Source organism: Capsicum annuum, unplaced genomic scaffold, assembly GCF_002878395.1.
Source record: "Capsicum annuum cultivar UCD-10X-F1 unplaced genomic scaffold, UCD10Xv1.1 ctg81647, whole genome shotgun sequence".
NCBI lineage: Eukaryota > Viridiplantae > Streptophyta > Magnoliopsida > Solanales > Solanaceae > Capsicum > Capsicum annuum.
This window is the reverse complement of record NW_025892382.1, coordinates 25,758-49,590: the sequence shown is the minus strand read 5'-3', so window position 1 is coordinate 49,590 and position 23,833 is coordinate 25,758. Positions and strand designations below refer to the sequence as shown.

Sequence of the window (23,833 nt, the reverse complement as noted above, 5' to 3'; positions counted from 1 at the left end):
ATCCATGCGGGAACTGGTATGGTTTTAAATGCTACAATGGTCTGATAAACAGTTTGAATTTTACAAATGCTACGGTCGTTGGCACACTCTATGAGTTTCCATTTTCATCTCTCCCTTTTCTTGAATATGTTGATCTTAGCGTGAACCAGCTCTCTAGCACCATTCTACCTGTAACACTCCATATTTTGAGCTAGGACATAAATTGTTATTTCTATGCGTAAATAATTCAAAAGCCATAAATCAAATGTAAATGTAGTGTCTTAATCAACTATATAGTGTGGGAATTAGTTGAGCATGAATTAAGATCATAGAGGTCCCTTAAGGATGAATTGAAAGCCTTCCTATCGATTGAGTTTGGTGAGCATTTAAACTTAGGACAACTTCAATTGATCATAACTTTTTATATATATTGAATTATAGGGCCTACTATATATCAAATGAAAGTTCTTTGAGTTCTCTTTCCAACTCCACCAATTTTTCCTAAATTCAATATCAGGGTAAAAAGTTATGACCATTTTATAGTGAGCTATCCAAACTTCCAAAGTACGACGGGAAGGCCAACAGGCCATCGTGCCAGCGATGGAGCATCTCCCAAACTATTGAAACTAAGGCAGTAAGTCTGTTTTCTGGCTAAAAAGAAATAGCTTGGGGGACAGTCTGTCCTTGGGGTGAAAGTTCATCGCCCAAACCATCCCGAACCTCCATTTAGTAATCTAAAGTCGTTTTAAAGGGATATTTGGGTCTTTTTCATTTTTTAACTCCTAATTACATCAAATCAAAGGACATAACTCCTTATTCATCCATAAAATCAAAATTAGGGTTTTTCTTAAGAACAAGGAATCAAGAACCAACCTCTAAGTTTAAGATTTTCAAGGAACGAATCGAGATTCAAGTTCTTCTCTCTAAACTAATTAATCTAAAGTATGAGGGATTGTCCTAAATCTCATGCGCATGATTTTGATATGACTTTAAAAAATATTTTTTAATAATTATGTAAGTACATATGCCATTATAAGTGGGGTTTCATTTTAACACAAAAAACATGCATTGTGATAAGGTTTTGAGAAGAATATTGAAAGATCATGGGGTTGTTTGCTTATATATCTCAATTGTTGAATTTGTGGACATGTGACTTGAATTTTAAAAGGTGTTATGAACATGAGTTGTGAATTATTTATTCCCCATTATGATGTTTATGAACCCCACATAATGCTATTGTTAAAGTATTGAGAGCATGAGTTTTAAAACCCCTTTTTATCTTGAAAAGTGTGTTTGGATAATGTTGTACTACTTGGGAAATGTTGAAGTTTCTTCACTATTTCATGTTGGGGAATAGATATGCATATGTTTGGTGTATGAGAGTCTTGTTGGTGTTCATATAATGACTTGCATGAAATGTGTGGTTGAATTGCCTCGAATGAAAAGAGAAAGAGAATGTTGTGAGTATGATGCATGTTTTGTCTTGTATCAAACTTAAAGCTTAAATTGATGTTATATGGTTACCCAAAAAAAGCATGACTCTGATGAGTCTATGCTGGAAATGATGAATTACTGAGACGGGAACTTGGTACCCTGCTATGTGATCTTATGTACCTAGCACTATGTTATCCCAAATTGGGACCAATGGTTAGGAGCCCTGCTTTGTGATCTTAAGCCCAACCATGATATATTGACTTGATTGGGGTTGTGGCACCCTGATGTGTGATCTTGTGTGTTATTCCCTCACTAATATTCCAATCCTGGCGATAACTGAGACTTGGCAGTTGGTGAAAATGTGAAATTGTATGGTGTACCATCTAGCTCAATAGTTCTGCATTTTTGTTGAAAAATAATTATACTATGCCCATGTGTTTGTAAATGATTTTGCATTAAAGTATTTTATAATAGCTCTCACCTATGATATATAAAAGTTGTATTTTGTTTTTGGATTACTTTGTGTACCAGTACAATTGTATTGACTCCCTATATTCCAGGGTCTGAGGCTTAGTCTAGAGGTCCTGAAAAGACGTAGAGTTTTCAGCCAAAAGTGAAGTGTGTGTGCAGTTTGTGAGCCTTTTTTATTCTGAAAGGCCTATTTCTTTCTATCATATGTTATTTATTTTGGTTAAGGTCCACTGGGGACCTTTTCCCAGTTTTAGTTATGATGGTTGGTTTTGATGTACTAGAGATTTCACAGACAAATGTTAGATGATGTTAAAGGTTTTATTGAATTCTTTGACTTTTCAGTCGTATGATGTTCTTAACCATGCTTCCAATTAGAGTTGTGACCCAAAATTTTTTGATCCGACCCAGAAAGTTTTACGGTGCAACCCATGTTTGTGAATTTTAATTGGGCCTATGGTGGTAGCATAGGAATCTGGCCGATAGGCCCATTGACCTTTATGTTTTTGGGCCTAGGACTTTTTTGTATGCACATATTATATAAGTGCATTTAGTGGGTTATTTTGGGTTATCCAAAAAATATGCATTATCCATATTGTACACCTCTCTTTTCAATATAGTGAAACATCCTTTGCCTTTGCCCGTGGTTTTTCCTGCAAGGGTTTCCATATAAATCTATGTGTTCTTATTTTTCTTTTTGCTTGTGGTTTACTTTATTTCTAGCCAATTACTAACAAACTGGTATCAAAGCCTGTTCAATTGTTTTCTCAGGGATGGAAACCATGAAGGATGATATTTCGTTATTGGATTGCAATACCAAATTTTACTATGGCAGGTTAAGATTCAGGTTGTGCTTGTGTAGATGGATTTGGACGATGCTTTATTAGGGTTTGAGAAGATGCCCTCATCATGGATGGATGAGGAAAAACAAAGTAAGGATCATAAGGCTCTATCTCAGATCAATTTTTCATTTATCCAATCAGATTCTATAGGATGTTTTAAAGGACACCACAGCTGTTCGTTGTGGTTGAAACTAGAATCATTGTGTATGACAAAGAGACTAACAATTAAGTTGCATCTCAAGCAACGACTTTATTCCCATTGCATATCTGATGGTGTGTCCTTGGAGGATCACCTATCTTTATTTAAAAAAATCATCTCTAATTTAGAGACTCTGGAGGTTAAGTACGATGAGGAAGATGGTTGATTTTATTGTGTTCGCTACCTACATCATACACGAACTTTATGGATATGATTTTATATAGTCGTGATACACTAATGATTTATGAAGTCTATGATGCATTGTTTTCTAAGGAGAAGATGAAATATCTCGTGAAAAGGTCGGAAACTCAAGGAGATGCTCTCATTGTTCGAGGAAGAAGGACTCATGAGAATAATTTTGGGGGTGATGACAGGAATAGGTCAAAATCGAGAAACAGAAATAAAACCTGTAATTACAACAACAAGAAGGGTCATATCAAATCTGAGTGTTTGAAACTACAGAATATAGAGAAAAGAGAAGCTCCAAAACCGAAGGAAAAGAAACCAGAGAAATCTGGTGAAGCCTATTTTGTGGAATATAGTGGTAGTGATGGAGAAATCTTGGTAGTTTCTGATGGTAAATCCAAACCCTATAAGGATTGGATTCTTGGTTTAGCTTGCATATTTCATATGTGTTGTAATCGGGGTTGGTTGACAACATATGATACCATCTCTAAAGGTGTTGTGTTGATGGGAAATAACACACCTTGTAAGATAGATGGTATTAGAACAATAAGGATCAAGATGTTTGATGAGGTTGTGAGGACACTTGGTGATGTGTGGTATGTCCCAAACCTAAAGAGAAATCTTATTTCCTTGAGTACCTGTAAGACCCCATAAATTTGCGTGTCAAATTCAACTCGTAAAGCTCCATGAAAGATCCCAAGACTTAGAAATTTTGCTAAGTGTTCAAGATTCAACACTTGGTCTAATTTTAGACCTCCAAACTTTGGGGATTTATTTGACAACCTTCCGGACCTTCGTTTTTGGACTTTCAAGTTGCATTGAGATGGGGAAAGGTCGTAGTACATCTCAGGTAAGTTTTAGAATTTTTCGGACAGCATAAGGGCGAGTTTGGATATGCAAAATAGTAGCACCAGGCGATAGGCCTGCGTCGCCCGGCCTAGAGTACTGCTCTTAGCCAGGCATCACCTGGTCCAGAGCGGTGGACTAGGGTAGGTATCGCCTACTAACTCCAGTGTTGCCCCAATTTTGTTCATTCCAGCTCCATTTTCTTAAGGGAAATTAGGTCAATTTCCATCCCTATATAAGCTCTTAAACATGGGATTGAGGCTCTAAAACACAAAAATATAGTTGTTATTCTTAAATTCTCTCAAGAAACTCAAGCTAGGGTTTTATAGAAGATTCAAGCACAAGGATTTCTCTTCGTAAAGCTTCTTGAAATCACGAAATAAGGTATACGTAGTGTTCATCTATGGATCCAATTAGTTCATGGAGCTCAAGAACCCTATTTAAAACTTTATGCCTTGCTTGCTATGTTTTGATTTGATTGTCGATCTTGTATATGTGTTGAATGATGTCAAGATAAAATCTTTACGGGTTTGTATGAAACTAGGATGGCATGCTAGTTGAAATATATGAACTTTGGGTAATTTGGGTCGTTGAATTCATGAATAAGCCTATGCCATAAAAGTGTGCATGCAAGGTGTTTGATGAAATACTAAGAGACTAGAAATCATGCAATATCGCTAAGTAAAACTTAAATGACAAGTCCATTCTCTATCCGTTTTTGCATAATATAAATTCTATAAAAATTGTTAGGTATTGTTATTGTGATATTGAATGTTCATGAAACTAGAACCATTCAAGTATGTACATGTTACATGCATTATCTTTCATGTTAAAGAATATGATAACCATGTATAGTATGAAATCCCTATTTATGGCATTATGAACTATGTACTTTATTCCTATGATCAAGTAAGTCATGTTGTGTTAGTTTTCTTCCATCAAGTCCTGGGGTACTTGTACCTAAAAAATATAGCTGGGTGCCGAGAGCCATATCATGTTATTACGATACTCTCAGTCAAGCCATGATCTATAGAATTCAGTCAATCATGTGACTTAGGAAAACTCAGAAATCTCAGCAGTCTCAGTAGTTTAGTAATCATAGTAGTTCAGTAATCCCAGTACTCAGTAATCTCAATAACAACATTATTCCTAGTGATCTCAAAAATTCCTGTACTCTCAGTCAGCCCTCAGAACTCAGTACGTTCCGTCTGCCATTGGAATCCAGTCAACTTAGTTTAGCTCCACTAAACAATACCACTAGTATCAGTCCACTTAATTAGTATCAGTGTAGCTAATTAGTTCAGTTCAGTTATTCAGTTTAGCTTAGTTATTCAGTTTAGTGTCTTCCAGATGAGAGTAGGATTTAGCACCGAGTGAGCCTAGGGATGGGTCTCACCTTCTAGAAAGAACTGAGATCCTTAGAAACAATCCCTAAGTTCCAGAACTATGTAGCCAATATAGGTATGAGATGTCACCCATTAGATAGGACTGACATACTCAAGGGTCACCCATTAGCACATTTATATGTATAGGACTAATCCCAGGAGTCACCCGCTAGATTAGGACTGACTCAATAACAGTTGTCTTTATTGGTGGTGCGATACTGACACCCTTCAAGTCAGGGTAGAGATTCGACCCCAAATCAACTTAGCATGGGGAATGTCGGTTAGATGTATACATCCCACAGTTTTAGTTACAGATTCAAGACTGTCAGACAAAGTCAACTCAACTCAGTAGTATAGATTAGTACTGTTAGATACAGTCAATACTTATCATTATAAATAGACTTAAAGATCACTCACTAGATAGGACTGATCTCAGACTAAGTTAAATTATCTTTTTATTATCAGTATATTTAGAGATCACCCACTAGATAGGACTGATATCAGATTTAGTCACTCAGCTCAGAACAAAACTCAGATGGTTCCATCAGAACTTAGATTGTCAGATACAGTCGCTTAGTATTAATTACATCGGTTAGGCTGATTATCATAGTTGTACTAGTTATGCCAGTCATCATAGCTTACGTTATCAGTATTCAGATTTAAGACTATTAGACATAGTCAATCAGACCAGTTCTTCATAATTCAAACTGTCAAAAATAGTCATTTATCCATTTAGTAACTCAGTAACAGTAAATTCATATCGTCAGTATTCAGACTCAGCTATCAGTATCACCACGATTTCTATTATAGTTTCTTATGCATGTATGTATTCTCACGTTTATATTAGTCAGCATTGTCCATACATACAACCCTTTTCATTTAACCTACCTCACTTATATACTCAGTACATTCAGCCATACTAAAGTATTTATGCTATGGTGATTTCTGTTATGTTATACCATAGGTTCAGAGGCACGAGCTCTAGATCAACAGTAGATTCAGTACCAGCAGTCAGAGTTAGAAGTAAGTCCTCATCATTTGAGGACATGATGATTTCATTACTGTTTCAGCTTTCAATTTATTTCAATAGTTGGAGTTAGTTGGAGACATGTTTCTTCAACTCCTTATTCAGACAGTATTTAGAGGCCTTCAGATTTAGTTCAGATTTGACTCAGGTTTTTGTTTTTTTAGGTATTTTTCACCCACACGGATATTATGTTTTGATAGAATTTTTATTTAGTTTAACCTTATGGTCTACATGTTCATATTTTCTGCATTATTATATTATATTATGCAGTATACACGTATAGATATAAGTCATGGGTTAGCTTGTGGTCCTTCGGGGTCATGAATACCGTGTAGCATCTCGGTTCAGAAAATTAGGGTGTTACAAACTGGGCATCAGAGCCTAGGGTTCAATAGAGTCCTAGGAAGTCTGAAAGCCGCATCTAGTAGAGTCTTGTACATGTGTGTGTTGTGCACCACACTTATGTACAGGAGGCTATGAGATGTTTTAGAAACAGTTTTCCTTCGTTCAGTATTCATGTCGTGCCAGTGAGCATAATCTTAAGTCAATATCATTCTAATCTATTTCTCCCTTCTTTCTACAGAATATGCCTCCTAAAAGAAAAATGAGAATCAGTCTAATCATGTTTCTCTTGCGGAGTTCAGGACCACTTTCACTACTCTTGATCAGTTAGTCGCTTCCCAGAATGAATGAACAGCTATTGTTCCAGCCAACCCAGTGGCCAATTCAGCTGCAGCTAGAATTCAGGACTTCACCCAAATAAATACTCTTTCTTTCACGGGGTCTAAGTCAGATGAGGACCCGCAAAAATTCCTAGATTAGGTCAGAAGGTGATGAATATTATGGGTATGACTACTGTGGAGAGTTCTGAGTTAGCAGCATATTAGTTGCAGGATATGGCTTACACTTGGTACAACTAGTGAAAGTCAGAAAGGTTAGATGATGCAGGTTCTATAGAGTGGGAAGAGTTTGCCTCTACTTTCCTTGATAGATTCTTTCAGCTAGAGCTTAGAAAGGCTAAGGTTCTAGAGTTTATCAACCTCAGGCAGGGCAGTATGAAAGTGAAAGAGTATTCTCTTAGGTTTACTCAATTAGCCAGATATACTCCTCATGTGGTTGCAGATGGTAGAGCCAAGATGAGTAAGTTCGTGCCGGGGGTTAATCATAATATGGTAAACGAGTATAGATCTGCCATGTTAAATAGTGATATGACCTTATCCAGGCTTATAACTCATGCTCAGCAGATAGATAAGCAGAAGAATAGAATGAGGGAGAGACAGAGTACGAGAGCAAGGACAAGTAGTTTCATCTTTGCATAGCCTAATACACAGGGTGGTAACCGTTCTCAGTATAGCTAGAAGTTTTCAATCCCATCTCTATCCTCAGCTAGTGCACCATCACCTAAGTCTATAAATTACTGTCATGATAGAGCTCTAGGCTCCGAGGCCCAGGGTAGTGAAAATAGAAGTCTTACTTATCCATTTTGAAAAGAGTGTGGTAAGAATCATCTAGGTGCATATAGAGCAGGTAATGATTGATTCTATGGGTGTAGCAAGGTAGGCCACATAATGTGAGAGTGTAGAGATCTAGCATAGAGGGGTAAAGAGTTGTGTCATCAAGGCACCAAGAGTGTTTTGCATCAAAATAGACTTTATGCACTCTAGACCCGTCATGATCCGAAAATTTTCCCTGACCTAGATTTTGGTACGTTATATGTCTTTCATGTTCATGATATGCATTTTTAGATCTATTTATCTCATTTGGACATATGTTTTAGCATGAGTTAGTTAGTAAAGCCAGCAAGTCAGCTTAGCAATCAAGTAGTCAGATTTGTATAGTTTTCATTCTCATCCTTTTATCTATTCATGCTATCCAAGATCTCAGCGAATGTAACAATTCCAAGGTAGAACCTCCAAGTAGTTGTGAGTTCAGTCTAGAACATGAATCATGCATTAGTTTCAGACTCTCGATGTTCAGTTATATTCTAGCTCATTTATTCCCTGTGCATCGCCCCTGTATCTCCATAAGGTAAGCATTCTTAGAGTGAAATAGTATCCCAAGGGGGAGATAACCCACCTTTTCTTAATGCTCTCATGTCTTAGATCCTTCAGTTTCTCCTTACAAAATGAATTCAATCTAGAATAGAGGATACCCATAAGTTAACCCTCAAGTTAAAACCTCAGCTATAAGTTAAGTATTCAGAGGTTCAATTCATTTCATGATGTTTAGCTTATATGTCATGTCATGTATCATACTCAGTTATGTTCTTATGTTCCCATTATAAACTTATCATCAAGTCCCATTGCATAATCATTCAAGATTTCAAGCGTCAGGTCAGTCCAATATTCATGCATTAGATATGCATGTTCAGTAGAAAAAGTTCAGTTTATTAGTATTTTTAGTCATGCTTTCACGTATCATCTCAGTCATATAATCATGCATCAAATATGCATAGATTCAGCCTTTCAGTTATGCATCAGATATGCTTCTTTATTTTAAGAAAACTCAATTTATTAGAATCCTCAATACTACATTCAAGAATTAGTTATCCATGTATCAGATATGCATGTTCAGTATGAATCAGTCTATTAGTCACGTCAGTTATGAAATCATGTTTCAATCATCTATGCTCGATTTATGTTCAGCTTATTATTTCCTCTCTCAAACATTCTTATTCGAGGATGAATGTTCCTAAGGGGGAGATATTGTAAGATCCCACAAATTTGCTTCAACTCGTAAAGCTCCATGAAAGATCCCAAGACTTAGAAATTTGCTAAGTGTTGAAGATTCAAAATTTAGTCTCATTTTAGACCTCCAAACTTTGGGGATTTATTTGATGACCTTCTCAACCTTCATTTTTAGATTTTCAAGTTGCGTTGCAATGGGAAAATGTCATAGTACATCTCGAGTAAGTTTAAGTATTTTTCAGATAGCATAAGGGCAAGTTTGGATGTACAAAATAGTAGCACCAGGCGATAGGCCCACGTCGCCCGGCCTAGAGCACTGCTCTTAGACAGGCGTCGCCTGGTCTAGAGCGGTGGACTAGGGTAGGCATCGCCTGCTAACTCCGACGCTGCACCAGTTTTTTTGCATTCTAGCTCCGTGTCCTTAAAGGTAATTAGGTTAATTTCCATCGCTATATTAGCTCTTAAACACGGGATTGAGGCTCTAAAACATCAATACATAGTTGTTATTCTCAAATTCTCTTAAAAAATTAAGCTAGGGTTTTATAGAAGATTCAAGAACAAGGATTTCTCTTCTTAAAGCTTCTTGAAATCTCAAAATAAGGTATGCGTAGTGTTTATCTATGGATCCAATTCGTTCATAGAGCTCAAGAACCCTATTTAAAACTATATACCTTTCTTGCTATATTTTGATTTGATTGTTGATCTCTTTTATGTGTCGAATGATGTCAAGATAGAATCTTTATGGGTTTGTATGGAACTAGGATGGCATGCTAGTTCAAATATATGAACTTTGGGTAATTTGGGTCATTGAATTCATGAATAAGCCTATGCCATAAAAGTGTGCATTCAAGGTGATTGATTAAATACCTAAGACACTGGAAATCATGCAACATAGCTAAGTAAAAACTAAATGAAAAGTCCATGCTCTATCCCTTTTGGCACAACATAAATTCCATGCAAATTGGTATGTATTGTTGTTTTGATATGGAATATTTATGAAACTAGAACCATTAAAGTATGTACATGTTACATGCATTGTATTACATTTTCAAGAATATGATAACCATGTATAGTATGAAATCCCCTATTTATGGCATTATGAACTATGTACTTTATTCCTATGATCAAGTCATGTTGTGTCAGTTTCCTTTCATTAATTCCTGGGGGTGCTTGTACCCAAAAATATAGCTGGGTGCCTAAAGCCATATCATGTTATCACAATACTCTCAGTCAAGCCATGATCTATAGAATTCACTCAGTCATATGACTGAGGAAAACTCAGAAATCTCAACAGTCATAGTAGTGTAGTAATCTCAGTAGTTCAGTAATCCCAGTACTCAGTAATCTCAGTAATATCAGTAACAACAATAATTTTAGTGATCTCAGTAATTCCAGTACTCTTAGTCTGTGCTTAGAACTCAGTACGTTTCGTCAGTCATCAAAATCTAGTTAACTTAGTTTAGCTCTGCTAAACTATACCACTAGTATCCGTCTAGATAATCAGTATCAATTTATCCAATCATTTCAGTTCAGTTATTCAGTTCAACTCAGTTATTCAGTTCAGTGTCTTCAAAATAGGAGTAGGATTCAGCACCGAGTGAGCCTAGGGATGGGGACTCACCTGCTAGAAAGGACTGAGATCCTTAGAAATAATCCCTAAGTTCCAGACCTACATAGCCAGCATAGGTACGAGATGTCACCCATTAGATAGGACTGACATACTCAGGGGTCACCCATTAGCACATTTATATGTACAGGACTGATCCTAGAAGTCACTCTCTAGATTAGGATGACTCCACTGCAGTTGTTTTTACTGGTGGTATGGTACTGACACCCTTCCAGTCAAGGCAGAGATTGGACCCCAAATCATCTTAGCATGGGGCATGGCGGTTAGATGAATATATCCCATAGTTTCATTTACAGATTCATGACTGTCAGACACAGTCAACTCAACTCAGAAGTATAGATTCAGTATTGTTAGATATAATCAATACTTATCATTATAAATAAACTTAACGATCACCCACTAGATAGGACTAATCTCAGACTAAGTTAAACTCTTTCTTTATTATCAGTATATTAAGAGATCAGCCACTAGATAGGATTGATCTTAGATTTAGTCACTCATCTCAGAATGGAACTCAGATAGTTCCATCAGAACTAGGCTGTCAGATACAGTCGCTTAGTATTAAATACATCAGTTAGGTTGATTATCACAATTATACTAGTTATGTAAGTTATCATATCTTATGTTATTAGTATTTAGATTTAGGACTGTTAGACATAGTCAATCAGACCAGTTCTTCATAATTTGAACTGTTAGAAATAGTCATTTATCGATTCAGTACCTCAGTACCAGTAAAGTCATGTCACTAGTATTCAGACTCAGTTGTCAGTATCACCATGAGTTCTATTATAGTTTCTTATGCTTGTATGTATTCTCACGTTCATATTAGTTAGCATTGTTCATGCATACAACCCTTTGCATTTAGGCTACCTCACCCGTATACTCAGTACATTCAGTCGTACTGATGCATTTATGCTATGGTGTTTTACCTTATGTTACACCATAGGTTCAAAGGCACGAGCTCCAAATCAGCAGTAGATCTAATATCAGCGGTCAGAGTTAGAAGTAAGTCCTCATCTTTCGAGGACATGATGATTTCATTATTGTTTTAGTTTTCAGTTTATTTTAGTAGTTGGAGTTAGTTGAAGACATGTTCTTTCAACTCTTTATTCAGATAGTATTTAGAGACATTCAGATTTAGTTCAGATTTGATTTAGCTTTTAGTTGTTTTGGGTATTTTTCACCCATACGGATATTATGTTTTGACAGAATTTTTATTTAGTTTAACCTTATGGCCTACATGTTCATATTTTCCACATTATTATGTTATTTTATGAAGTATACAGGTACAAATATCAGTCATGGGTTAGCTTGTAGTCCTTTGGGGTCATAAGCACCGTGTAGCATTCCAGTTCAGAAAATTGGGGTGTTACAGTACCCTTTATTCGAACGGTTATAGGTACACTTGTGAAGGTGGAGTCTTGAAGATTACTAAAGGTGCACTCTTTATGATGAATGGATAGAGAAAGTCTACAAATTTGTATGTCTTTCATGGATCTACTATTACAAGTGATGCAGTCATTTCTACCAAACTGGAGTTCTATGAGCATTTCATTTTGGGAAGTAGAAGATAGTCAGATTCACTAAAGTTATCCACTCAACTAAAGGCATACTTAATTACATTCATTTTGATCTCTGGGGTCCTTCTAAAGTACCTTCTAAACAAGGTGTGAATTATTTATTAACTATTATTAATGACTATTTTAGAAAATTTTGGGTGTTATTCTTGAATCAAAAGAATGATATGTTGCCTAATTTGAAAGAGTGTAAGATTATGATTGCAAAGCAAATGGGGAAGCAGGTAAAACACCTTCAAACTGATAATGGTCTAGATTTCTTCTCTAATGAATTTAATGCTCTGTGCTAGTCAGAAGAAATTGTGAGGCACTTGACAGTTCATCATACTCCACAGTAGAATGGTATGGCCAAATGAATGAATAGGACTATAATGAAGAAATTGTGTTGTATGCTCTCTAATGCTGGTTTACCCAAGTCTTTTTGGTCTAAAGCTACTTCCATGGCATGTTTTCTTATAAACCACTCTCCCTCAGTCGTAATTAATAAAAAAAACTCACAAAAGGTATCTTCTGGTAATCCTGCTAGTTATTTTGATTTAAGGATATTTGGATGTCCTGCTTATGCTCATGTTGATAATGGAAAGTTGGAACTTAGATCTATCAAGTGCTTATTTATGGGTTATAAACCTGGTGTTAAAGGTTATAAGCTTTGGTGTCCAGAAAGCAAAAAGGTTATAATTAGCAGGAATGTTGTGTTTGATGAAACAACCATGCTTCAGGCTCCCTCCGAATCAAGTGGTTCGCCCCCAGATAAGCTTAGTGACACGAATCCGCAAAATTAATTCACCCACATTGAATTGTAAATTAGAGTAGAGTCTACACCAGTGCCTACTTCTCAATTTAGCCTAGAAATATAGAGTGGTATTGTTTCTTCTTCACCGCCAGTGATGCCACAATATTCTATTGCTAATGAAAAGCTTAGAAGAGATATTAGAACTCTTTAGAAGTATGTTAAAACTAATTTGGTTGCTTATGCAATGAATGTAGTAGAAGGTATTGATTTTGGTAAATAACATTCTTCTTACTCAAAGGCAGTTAGTTATGATGATTCTAGCTGATGGATGATTGCTATGCATGACGAGATAAAATTACTTCATAAAAATGGCACATAGGATTTGGTGATATTGCCTAAAGATAATAAAGTTGTCCATTATAAGTGGGTATTCAAAAATAAAGAAGGAACATATGGAGTTGAAGATGCTAGGTATGAAGCAAGACTAGTTTCTAAATGTTATAGTTAGGTTCCAGGTGTTGACTTCATAGATGTGTTTTCTCTAGTTGTAAAGCATAGTTTGATTCGATCCTTGCTTGGTATTATGTTCATGCATGATCTAGAGCTTGAGCAGTTGGATGTTAAAACTGAATTCTTACATGGAGAACTTAAAGAGGATATATCTATGCAGAAACTAAAGGGTTTTGTAGTTTTAGGAAAGGAGGACTATGTATACTTGCTGAAAAAGCCTCTTTATGGCTTAAAACAGTCTCCCAAGCAGTGGTATAAGAGATTTGACTCTTTTATGACCTTTCATATATTTCGAAGAAGTAGTTATGATAGTTGTGTCTACTTCAAGGAGGTAAGTGAGGGTTTGTTCATGTATCTTCTTTTGTATATTGATGATATGTTGATTGTATCAAAGGATATGAGAGAGATAATAAAAGTCAAAGCCCAGCTTACCAAGGAGTTTGAGATGAAGGATCTAGGATTAGAAAAGAAGATTCTTAGCATTGAAATTATGACCGATAGAGAGAAGTGTAAGTTATACTTGAGTAAAAAAAGGTATATTGAGAAAGTGCTTTATAGGTTCAATATAAAAATGCCAATTCTATAAGTACTATATTGGAAGCTCACTTAAAACTCCCAACCTCTTTATCTCTAAAGACAAATGATGAGCATGACTACATGTCTTGAGTTCCATACTCTAGTGTTGTTGGGTCTCTTATGTATGCGATGGTGTGTTCCTGACTAAACTTATCTTATGCCATCAGTGTAGTTAGCAGATATATGGCAAATCTTGGCAAAGAACATTGGAAAGCACTTCAGTGGATTTTTAGGTACTTACATTGATCTGCTAATGTTTGTTTGTAGTTTTGGTGAAATATAGACAGAGTAATTAGGTATGTTGATTCTGATTTTGTAGGAGATCATGATAAAAGAAGATCCCTTACAGGCTATGTTTTCACCACTGGTGGTTATGCTATTAGTTGTAAAGCTACCTTATAGACTATGATTTCTTTGTCAACTACTGAGGCAGAGTTTATGGCTATTACAGAGGCTTTCAAGGAAGCTAATTGGTTGAAGGTTCTATTTGGTGAAATTAGCAAAGACTTACAGATTACTATGATTATTTGCAATACTCAGAGTGCTATCTTCCATATGAAAGATCAGATATTTCACAAGAGGACAAAGCACATAGATGTTCGATATCATTTTTTGCATGAAATTATTCCTCGTGGTGATATTATAGTGACCAAGATTAGTACTCACGATAATCCTACTAATATGATGACCAAGACACTACCAAGTTCTATGTTTGAGCATTGCTTAGAGTTGGTTAGTATTAGTCTTTAAGATGTGCCCTTAAGGGCTTTTGTGAAAGAGGTGGAGAGTTTGTCTTAAAATGGATTTGAGTTCTGAATTAGAATTTATATCAAGGGGGAGATTATTAGAGTTTTTACCCAAATTTTGTTGATCCAGCCCAGAAAGCCCCATGTTTGTGATTTTCAATTGGGTGGGTTTGTGGTGGTAGCGTAGGGATCGGGCTGATAGGCCCGTGGACCTTTATGTTTTTTGGTCCTAGGACTTTTTTGTATGAACATATTATATAAGTGAATTTAGTGGGTTGTTTTGCGGTGTCCAGAAAATATGCATTCTCCACATTGTACTTCTCTCCTTTTATTATAGTGAAACATCCTTTACCTCTGCCCGGACTTTTTCATGCAAGGGTTTCCAAGTAAATCTGTGTATTCTTGTTTTTCTTTTCGCTTGTGGTTTGCTTTATTTTTTCCTGATTACTATCATTTTGGTATGAATTAATTTCCACATTCTCTTTATGATTAATGAATGTGTGTATGATTGCCTGCTAACAAAGGGGTGCTCGAGCTTTCATAGCTTGAGATGCTCATTATGGCCAGGACCTTGTTCGGGTTATGAAAAACTTGGTATCAAATAATGGTTCATGGTCTCAAGGTGTTTTCAAAATCATATTAGGTAGAGTCTTATTTATGGGTGTGTAGCGCAGCACACTTATTGGCAGAAGGCTACTAGACGTTTAGGAATGTTTTCCCTGTGATTTAGTTTGTGTTGTAGAGTCTGAAATGTCCCCTAATCAATGTCCCTCGTATTTTAGAAAATCAATCATGCCTTGACGTCGCTCTATTGATTAAAATGCCCAGACTGAAGATGTCCATCCCATCCATGGGATGAGGACACGTAATAGGGATCGAACTCCTGATTTTGTTGCTGCTCTGAGAGTCCCTCCTGTTCAAACCAGTCCACCCAGAGCACCTAGGGATCCCCGGTCTGGGACTAACCGCACCCAACCTACCTAGAGAAAGATATCAAATACTGAGTTCAGACAGTCGATGCATATGATTTCACAGTTGGTGGCTTTACAAGCTCGATGGTCAGAGAATGTTGGTTATAAATCTATCACATCTGAAGCTTTATAAGTGGGTCAGTTTATAAGGATGAACCCACCTAAGTTTACTGGTACAAAGGTGGAAGAGGATCCACAAGAGTTTGTAGATGAGATGGAGAAAATCTTTCAAGTAATACATGCAGATAAAGTAGAAGGGGTTGAATTAGCTGCTTACTAATTGAAGAAGGTAGCAAATCAGTGGTACAAAAAGTGAGAAGATTCAAGGAGTGAGAATGCTGAGCCTTCTGCATGGGGCAATTTTATGGAAGCCTTCTTAGACCGATTATTTACTCAGGAGGTGAGGAAGTCCAAGGCTGAAGAGTTCATGAACTTAAAGTAGGGGAAGATGAGTGTCAAGGAGTACACCCTGAAATTAAAAAACTATCCTGTTATGCCCCAGAATTGGCAGGAAATATGAGGGCCTATATAAGGAAGTTTGCATCTGACCTTTCGGATGACTTGGTTATAGAGTGCAAGGGGAGATGTTGAATAGGTACATGGACTTCTTTAGATTGTCTATTCACATGCAATAGGTTGAGGATTAGAAATAAGGGGTTATTGAAGCAAGAGAGAAAGACAGACAGTCCAAGAGGGCCAAACCAGCGGATTAGAACTATAGTTAATGTCAGGATGGATATTGGGGTAATAGGTGGTCAAAGAGAAATACTTAGGGTAATGTAAGCCTTCGGTCAGCACCTCAGTGCGCAAACGTCCATGCGATTAGTGTTCTTTTAATCCTCAGTCTTATAGTAGATGAAGGATACAAGACACCTATTCCCAGGGGAGCATAACATAGCCCACCAAATCATTTCCCCATTGTAGTATCTATGGGAAGAATCACCTAGGTAAGTGTACTTCTACAGAAAGATGGGCCACATATAGAGAGATTTCCCTTCTATAGGAGGTAATGCAGGGGGATCTAACTCCCAAGCTACCTTCACAAATCCTCCTCTTAAGGGCGCTACTTCATCTACCGAAAGAAGTCACAACCGATTGTATGCCTTATCCAACCATTAGGATGCAGAGGCTTCCCCAAATGTAGTCATGGGTATGTTTCAAATTTTCTCCCGTGATGTATATGTGTTGCTTCATCCTGGGTCTACTTTGTCTTATGTGACCCCGTATCTGGCAGTTGGTTTTAGGTTTGAGCCTAAGGTTATTACAAAACCTTTCTCTATTTCCACTTCTATAGGTGATTCTATTGTAGCAAGAAGAATATATATGGAAATTGTGTTGTGTCTATTTATAGCCAGGGTACCGTGGTAGACCTCATAGAGCTTGATATGGTAGATTTTGATGCTATTTTAGGAATGGACTAGCTCTATTTGTGTTATGTCACTTTAGATTGTAGAACCCAAAAGGTTACTTTATCTTTTCCAAATGAACCAGTGATAGAATAAGAGAGGAATTCTTTAGAACCTAGAGAGAAATTCATCTTTTACCTTAGATCCTGCAAAATTATATCTAAGGGTTATTTGTACATCTGATTTGAGTAAAAGAGTCAAATATTGAAGGCCCTTCTCTTCAGTCCGTCCCTGTAGTAAATAAATTTCCAAAAGTCTTTCACAAAGATCTCCCAGGGGTACTGCCTGATTTGGATATAGATTTTAGTATTGATTTATGCCAGACACCCGTCCCATTTTTATTCTGACATACAGAATGGCTCCTACTGAATTGAAAGAGTTGAAAGAGCAACTAGAAGATATTCTTGATAAAGGTTTCATCCATCCTAGTGTCTCCCCCTGGGGTGCACCTATGCTCTTTATGCGTAAGAAAGATTGTTCCCTCCGTATGTGTATATACTATTGTTATTGAATAAGGTCACTGCAAAAAATAAATATCCCCTTCCTATAATTGATGATATCTTTTACAAAATTTAGGGTGCAAAGGTTTTTCCAAGATAGAACTTCGCTCGGGGTATCATCAGTTGAAGGTTAGGGAGGTTGACATTCCCAAATAGCTTTTCGAACCCGATATGGCCATCATGAATTCTTAGTCATGTCCTTTGAATTGACCAATGCCCCTACAAATTTTATGGATCTAATGAATAAGGTTTTCTGTCAGTTTTTAGATCTATTTTTCATAGTCTTCATTGATGACATCTTGATTTATTCTAAGAATGATGAGGATCATGGCAATCACCTCTAAATTATTCTTCAGGCCCTCAAAGATCATAGGTTGTATACAAAATTTTCCAAGTGTGAATTCGGGCTTAATGCTATTGCTTTCTTGGGGCATATTTTGTCTAGTGAGGGAATTAAGATTGATCCCCAAAAGATTGAGATAGTGAGAAAATGGCCCAGACCCACAACTCCAACTGATATTCAGAGCTTCTTGGGTTTGGCGGGATATTATAGGAGGTTCATAGAGAGTTTTTCTTTGATAGCTTCTCCATTTACTAGGTTGACACAGAAAGAGGTAAAAATTTTATGGTCTGAGTCTTATGGTAATAGCTTTGAAAGATTGAAGGAAAAGTTGACTACCGCGCTTGTTTTGACCCTTCTTGAGGGTACAAAGGGTCTTATTGTGTACTGTGATGCATCCTGAGTGGGACTTAGATGTGTACTTATGCAGCATGGTAAAGAGGTAGCTTATACATCTAGGCAGTTGAAGGTGCACGAGCGAAATTACCCCACCCATGACTTAGAGTTAGCGGCTGTGGTATTTGAACTTAAGATATAGTGGCATTATCTATATGGGGTACATGTTGATATATTTACTGACCATAAAAGTTTACAGTATATTTTCTCGCAGAAAGAGCTAAATATCAGGAAAAAAAGTTGGTTAGAACTGTTGAAAGATTATGACATGAGCTTGCACTATCATTCGGGCAAGGCAAATATGGTGGTCGATGCCTTCAGTAAACTATCTATGGGCAGTCTTGCATATGTTGAGGAAGGAAAAAGGGAGATGGTGAAAAATATTTACCGGCTTGCAAATCTAAGGGTGTGACTTCTGGATTCTGAAGATGGAGAGGTTATTGTGCATGAAATAGCTAAATCTTCCCTTTGTGCAGAAGTTAAGAAGAAGCAGGTTGAGTATCCCACCTTGATACAAATTAAAAAAAATATGGGTCAATAGAATGTTATGTCTTTTAAAATTGAAGGTGATGGAATTTTAAGATATCAGGGTAAGCTATGTGTGCCAGATGTGGATGTATTTCAAAAAAGAATCCTTGATGAGGTGCACACTTTGAGGTATGTTTCTCACCCAGGCTTTACTAAGATGTACCATGATTTTAAAAACATATATTGGTGGAATAATATGAAACGTGATATGGCTGATTTTGTTTCCAAGTTTTTGAATTGCCAACAAGTTAAATTGGAGCATTTGAGACAAGGTAGTACTTCCCAAGAGATAGATTTCCTATGTGGAAGTGGGAGATGACCAATATGGACTTCATAACTGGACTTCCGAGGTCCCGAAACTAGTATGATTCCATTTGAGTAATTGTAGATCAGTTGACCAAGTCAGCCCACTTTTTACCTGTAAGGACTAACTATTCGAGAGATGATTATGCGAAGCTGTACATTAAGGAAATATTTTATTTGCATAGGGCACTGGTATCCATTATATACGTTCGAGCTACGCAATTCTCTTCGCAGTTTTGGAGATCTTTTAGAGGGGTTTAGGTACCCAAGTGAACCTGAGTACTGCATTCCACCCTCAGACAGATAGGCAAGCTGAATGCACCTTTCAGACTCTTAAGGACATATTAAGGGCTTGTGTAATTGACTTCAAAGGTATTTGGGTAAATCACTTACCATTGATAGATTTTGCTTACAATAATCGCTACCATGTCAGCATTAAGATGGCTCTTTTTAGGCACTTTATGGGAGAAGATGTAGATCACCGATTAGGTGGTATGAGGTGGGTGAAACCCGGTTGTTTGGGCCTGACCTTGCTTATCAAGTAATGGAGAAGGTGAATATCATTAGAGAAAGACTTAAGATAGCCCAGAGTCATATAAAATCCTATGTCGCCATTCGAAGAAGAGATTTAGAGTTAGAGGTAGATGATTTGGTGTTTCTAAAGTTCTTTCCTATGACGGGGATCATGCAATTTGGGAAGAAAGGGAAGCTTAGTCCTCATTATATAGGAACATACTAGATTTTGAGAAGAATAGGCGGGGTGGCCTATGAATTAAATTTGCCTGCGAGTTTGGCTTCCGTTCATTCCGTATTTCATATGTCTATGTTGAAGAAGTGTATTGGAGATCATTCCCTAGTGTTTCCTATAGAGGAGATCAATGTGAAAGACTTCTTGTCATACGAGGAGGAACCGATTGCAATCCTGGATCGCCAAGTAAGAAAGTTGAGGAGTAACAAAATAGGTTCGATCAAGGTGATGTGGAGAAATCAAAAAGCCGAAAAGGCTACTTGGGAGTCAGAAAAAGATATGCGTGTAAGGTACCCGACTCTTTTTAAGACCATGTATGATTATTTAGAAGGTACAAATCTTATACTACTCATTTTTTTATTTCGTTCTTGAAATAATGCTTGATGTGTTCTGAGTCATCATTCGGGGACAAATGATCCCAACGGGGGATATTGTAACACCCTGCATTTTAGGCTAGGATGTAGACCATTTTTTCTATGCACAAATAATCCAAAATCCATAAATCCAATATGAATTTAGTGTGTTAATCAACTATATAGTTTGGGAATCATGAATTAAGGTCATAGAGGTCCCTTAACTCAAGCACGAGTTGAAAGTCTTCCTATCGATTGAGTTTTAGTGAGCGTTTAAACTTGGGTCAAATTCAATCAACTATAATATTTTGTATATATATAATTAGAGGGCGTACTATATATCAAATGAAAGTTCTTAGAGTCTTCTTTCCAATGCTACAAATTTTGCCTAAATTTGATATCGAGGTAAAAAGTTATGGCCATTTTACATTGAGCTATCTTAACTACCAAAGTGCAATGAGAAGGACGACGGACTGTTGCGCCAGCGATGGACCATCTCCCAAACCATCACAACTAATGTAGTAAGTTAATTTTTGGCCAAAAAGCGACGGTTTGAGGGATGGTCCATCCCTGGGGTGACAGTTCATCGCCCAAACCATTTCGAACCTTCGTTTAGCGATCTAAAGGCATTTTCTAAAGGGATTTTTAGGTCTTTTTCATCTATTGCAACACCTAATTACATCAAAACAAAGAAAATAACTCCTCATTTATCCATAACATAAAAATTTGGGGTTTTCCCAAGAATAAGAAATCAAAAACCAACCTCTAAGTTCAAGATTTCCAAGGAACGAATCAAGATTTGAGTTCTTCTCTCTAAACTAATTACTCTAAGGCACATGGGGTAGTCCTAAATCTCATGGGCATAATTTTGATACGAATTTAAACAAGATTTTTTAATAATTATGTAAGTATGTATACCATTATAAGTGGGGTTTCATTTTAATACATAAAGCATGTGTTGTGATATTGTTTTGAGAAGAATATTGAAAGATCACGGGGTTGTTTGATTATATATCTCAGTTGTTGAATTTGTGGACATGTGACTTGAATTTTAAAAGGTGTTATGAACATGAGTTGTGAATCCTTTATTCCCCATGATGATGTTTATGAACCCCAGATAATGCTATTGTTAAAGTATTGAGAGCATGAGTTTAAACCCCTTTTTATCATGCATAAGTATGTTTGGCTAAGGGTGTACTACTTGGTAAATATTGAAGTTTCTTGACTATTTCGTGTTGGGGAATCAATATGCATATGTTTGGTGGTATAGGAGTCTTGTTGGTTTTCATATAATGACTTCCATAAAACATGTGGAGGAATTGTCTCGAATGGAAAGAGGAAAAGAATGTTGTGAGTATGATGTATGTTTTTTCTTATATCAATCTTAAAGATTAAATTGATGTGAGTTAGATGGTTACTCGAAGAAAGCATGAGTCAGATGACTCTATGCTGGAAATCGTGAATTGTCGACACGGGAACTTGGTACCCTGCTATGTGATCTTGTGTACCTAGTACTACGTCATCCCAAATTGGTACCAAGGGTTAGGAGCCCTACTTTGTGATCTTGAGACCAACCACGACATATTGACTTGATTGGGGTTGTGACACCTTGCTATGTGATCTTGTGTGTCTTTTCCTCTCTAATATTCCAATATTTGCGGTAACCGGGACTTGGAAGTTCGTGAAATTATGAAATTGTAGGGTGTACCATCTAGCTCAATTGTGCTGCATTTTTATTGAAAAATCATTATACTATGCCTATATGGTTTCAAATGATGTTGCGTTAAAGTGTTTTATAATAGCTCTCACCTATGATATATAAAAGTTGTATTTTTTTTTTGGATCACTCTGCATACAATTACAATTGTATTGACCCCCTATATTCTAGGGTTTGAGGCTCAGTCTAGAGGTCCTGTAAAGCCGTAGAGTTTTCAGCCAGAAGTGAAGTATGTGTGCAGATTGTGAGCCTTTTTTATTTTAGAAGGCCTATTTCTTTTTTTCATATGTTATTTATTTTGGTTAAGGTTCACTAGGGGCCCTATCCCGATTTTAGTTATGATGACTATTTTTGATGTACTAGAGATTTTGCAGATGATAGATAATATTGAAGGTGTTATTGAGTTCTTTGTCTTTTCAGTCGTATGATGTTATTGACCATGTTTTTTATGAATCTATTTCCTTATTCTCTTTACGATTGTATGAATACGTGTATGATTGCCTATTATTAAAGGTTTTCTCGGGCTTTTATAGCTCGGGATGCTTGTCACGACCAAGGCCTTGTTCGGGTCATGACACCGCTATAACTAGTAAAGCTCACTAATCTTGTCTTCCTTGACTTGTTGGTAAACAAAATTTCAGGAAAAATCCCACCTCAGATCAGCTCACTAGAAAGCTTGAGAGCCTCTTCATCTCTGACAACTATTTAAATGGTTTCATTCCTTTTGAAATAGGAAAGATGAATTCACTTGAGGTTTTAGCACTAGAGAGTAACAATCTTTCTAGTCCAATTCCAGTATCTCTAGGTGACTTAACTAAGCTCCAATATTTGTTCCTTCATTCTAACCAACTTTCTGGTCGTATTCCTAGTGAATTGGGGAATTTGAAAGAACTCAATACCTTGGCATTATCTGAGAATCAGCTTAGTGGTTCAATTCCTACTTCCTTTGGAAACTTGAAAAACTTGCAAACTTTATTCCTCTATTTGAACAAACTTTCTAGTCGAATTCCTGCAAAAATAGGGAGGATGAAGTCACTTGAAGTTTTTTATCTTCATTTGAACAATGTTTCCTATCCCATTCCTAGTGAATTGGGGAACTTGAAAAACCTTACTGATATGGATTTATTTGCTAATAAGCTTACTAGTTCAATTCCCGTTACTCTGGGTTATTTAACTGAGCTCACACTTTTGTACCTTCATTCTAACCAACTTTTTGGTCCCATTCCTAATAAGCTGGAAAATTTTAAAAACCTCACTGATTTGGAATTAGCCACTAATCATCTTACCGGTTTAATTCCAATTACTCTAGGTGACTTAACTAGGCTTAAATTTCTATACATTTTTTCTAACCAACTTTCCAGTCCCATTCCTAGTGAATTGGGGAAATGCAAAAAATTTGATTGATCTACGCATAGACAGAAACAATATTAGTGGTAGCATACCGCTAGAGATTGGAAATGTCAAAGCACTTCTAGGACTTGATCCTTCATCAAATCAATTGACTGGGCAGATTCCTAAGGAAATTGGAAAACTAACCTCTCTGGTAAAACTTTTTGTGTAAAGGAACAATATTTCTGGCAACATACCTGTGGAGCTTCGGTCACTGACAAAATTAGAGTCCCTTCATCTATTATAAAATATATTGAATGGGTCAATCCCGACATGTATAGGAGATTATATGCACTTGTATAGGTTGAACGTAAGCAACAACAAATTTGGCCAAAAAATTCCAAAGGAGACCAGGAGGAT

The 23,833-nt window shown here is 36.7% G+C and overlaps 1 protein-coding gene across 1 annotated transcript; it reads left to right on the top strand.

Moving 5' to 3' along the window:
• Window positions 1–3,159: 3,159 nt before the first annotated feature.
• LOC107868714 (probable leucine-rich repeat receptor-like protein kinase At1g35710) lies at window positions 3,160–23,627 on the top strand (the record flags this gene model as incomplete). Its single annotated transcript, XM_047405812.1, has 3 exons — window positions 3,160–3,704; window positions 22,726–23,393; window positions 23,446–23,627. Coding segments are annotated over exons 1-3 (1,395 nt in total), but the record flags the coding sequence as incomplete, so codon positions are not given.
• Window positions 23,628–23,833: the final 206 nt, after the last annotated feature.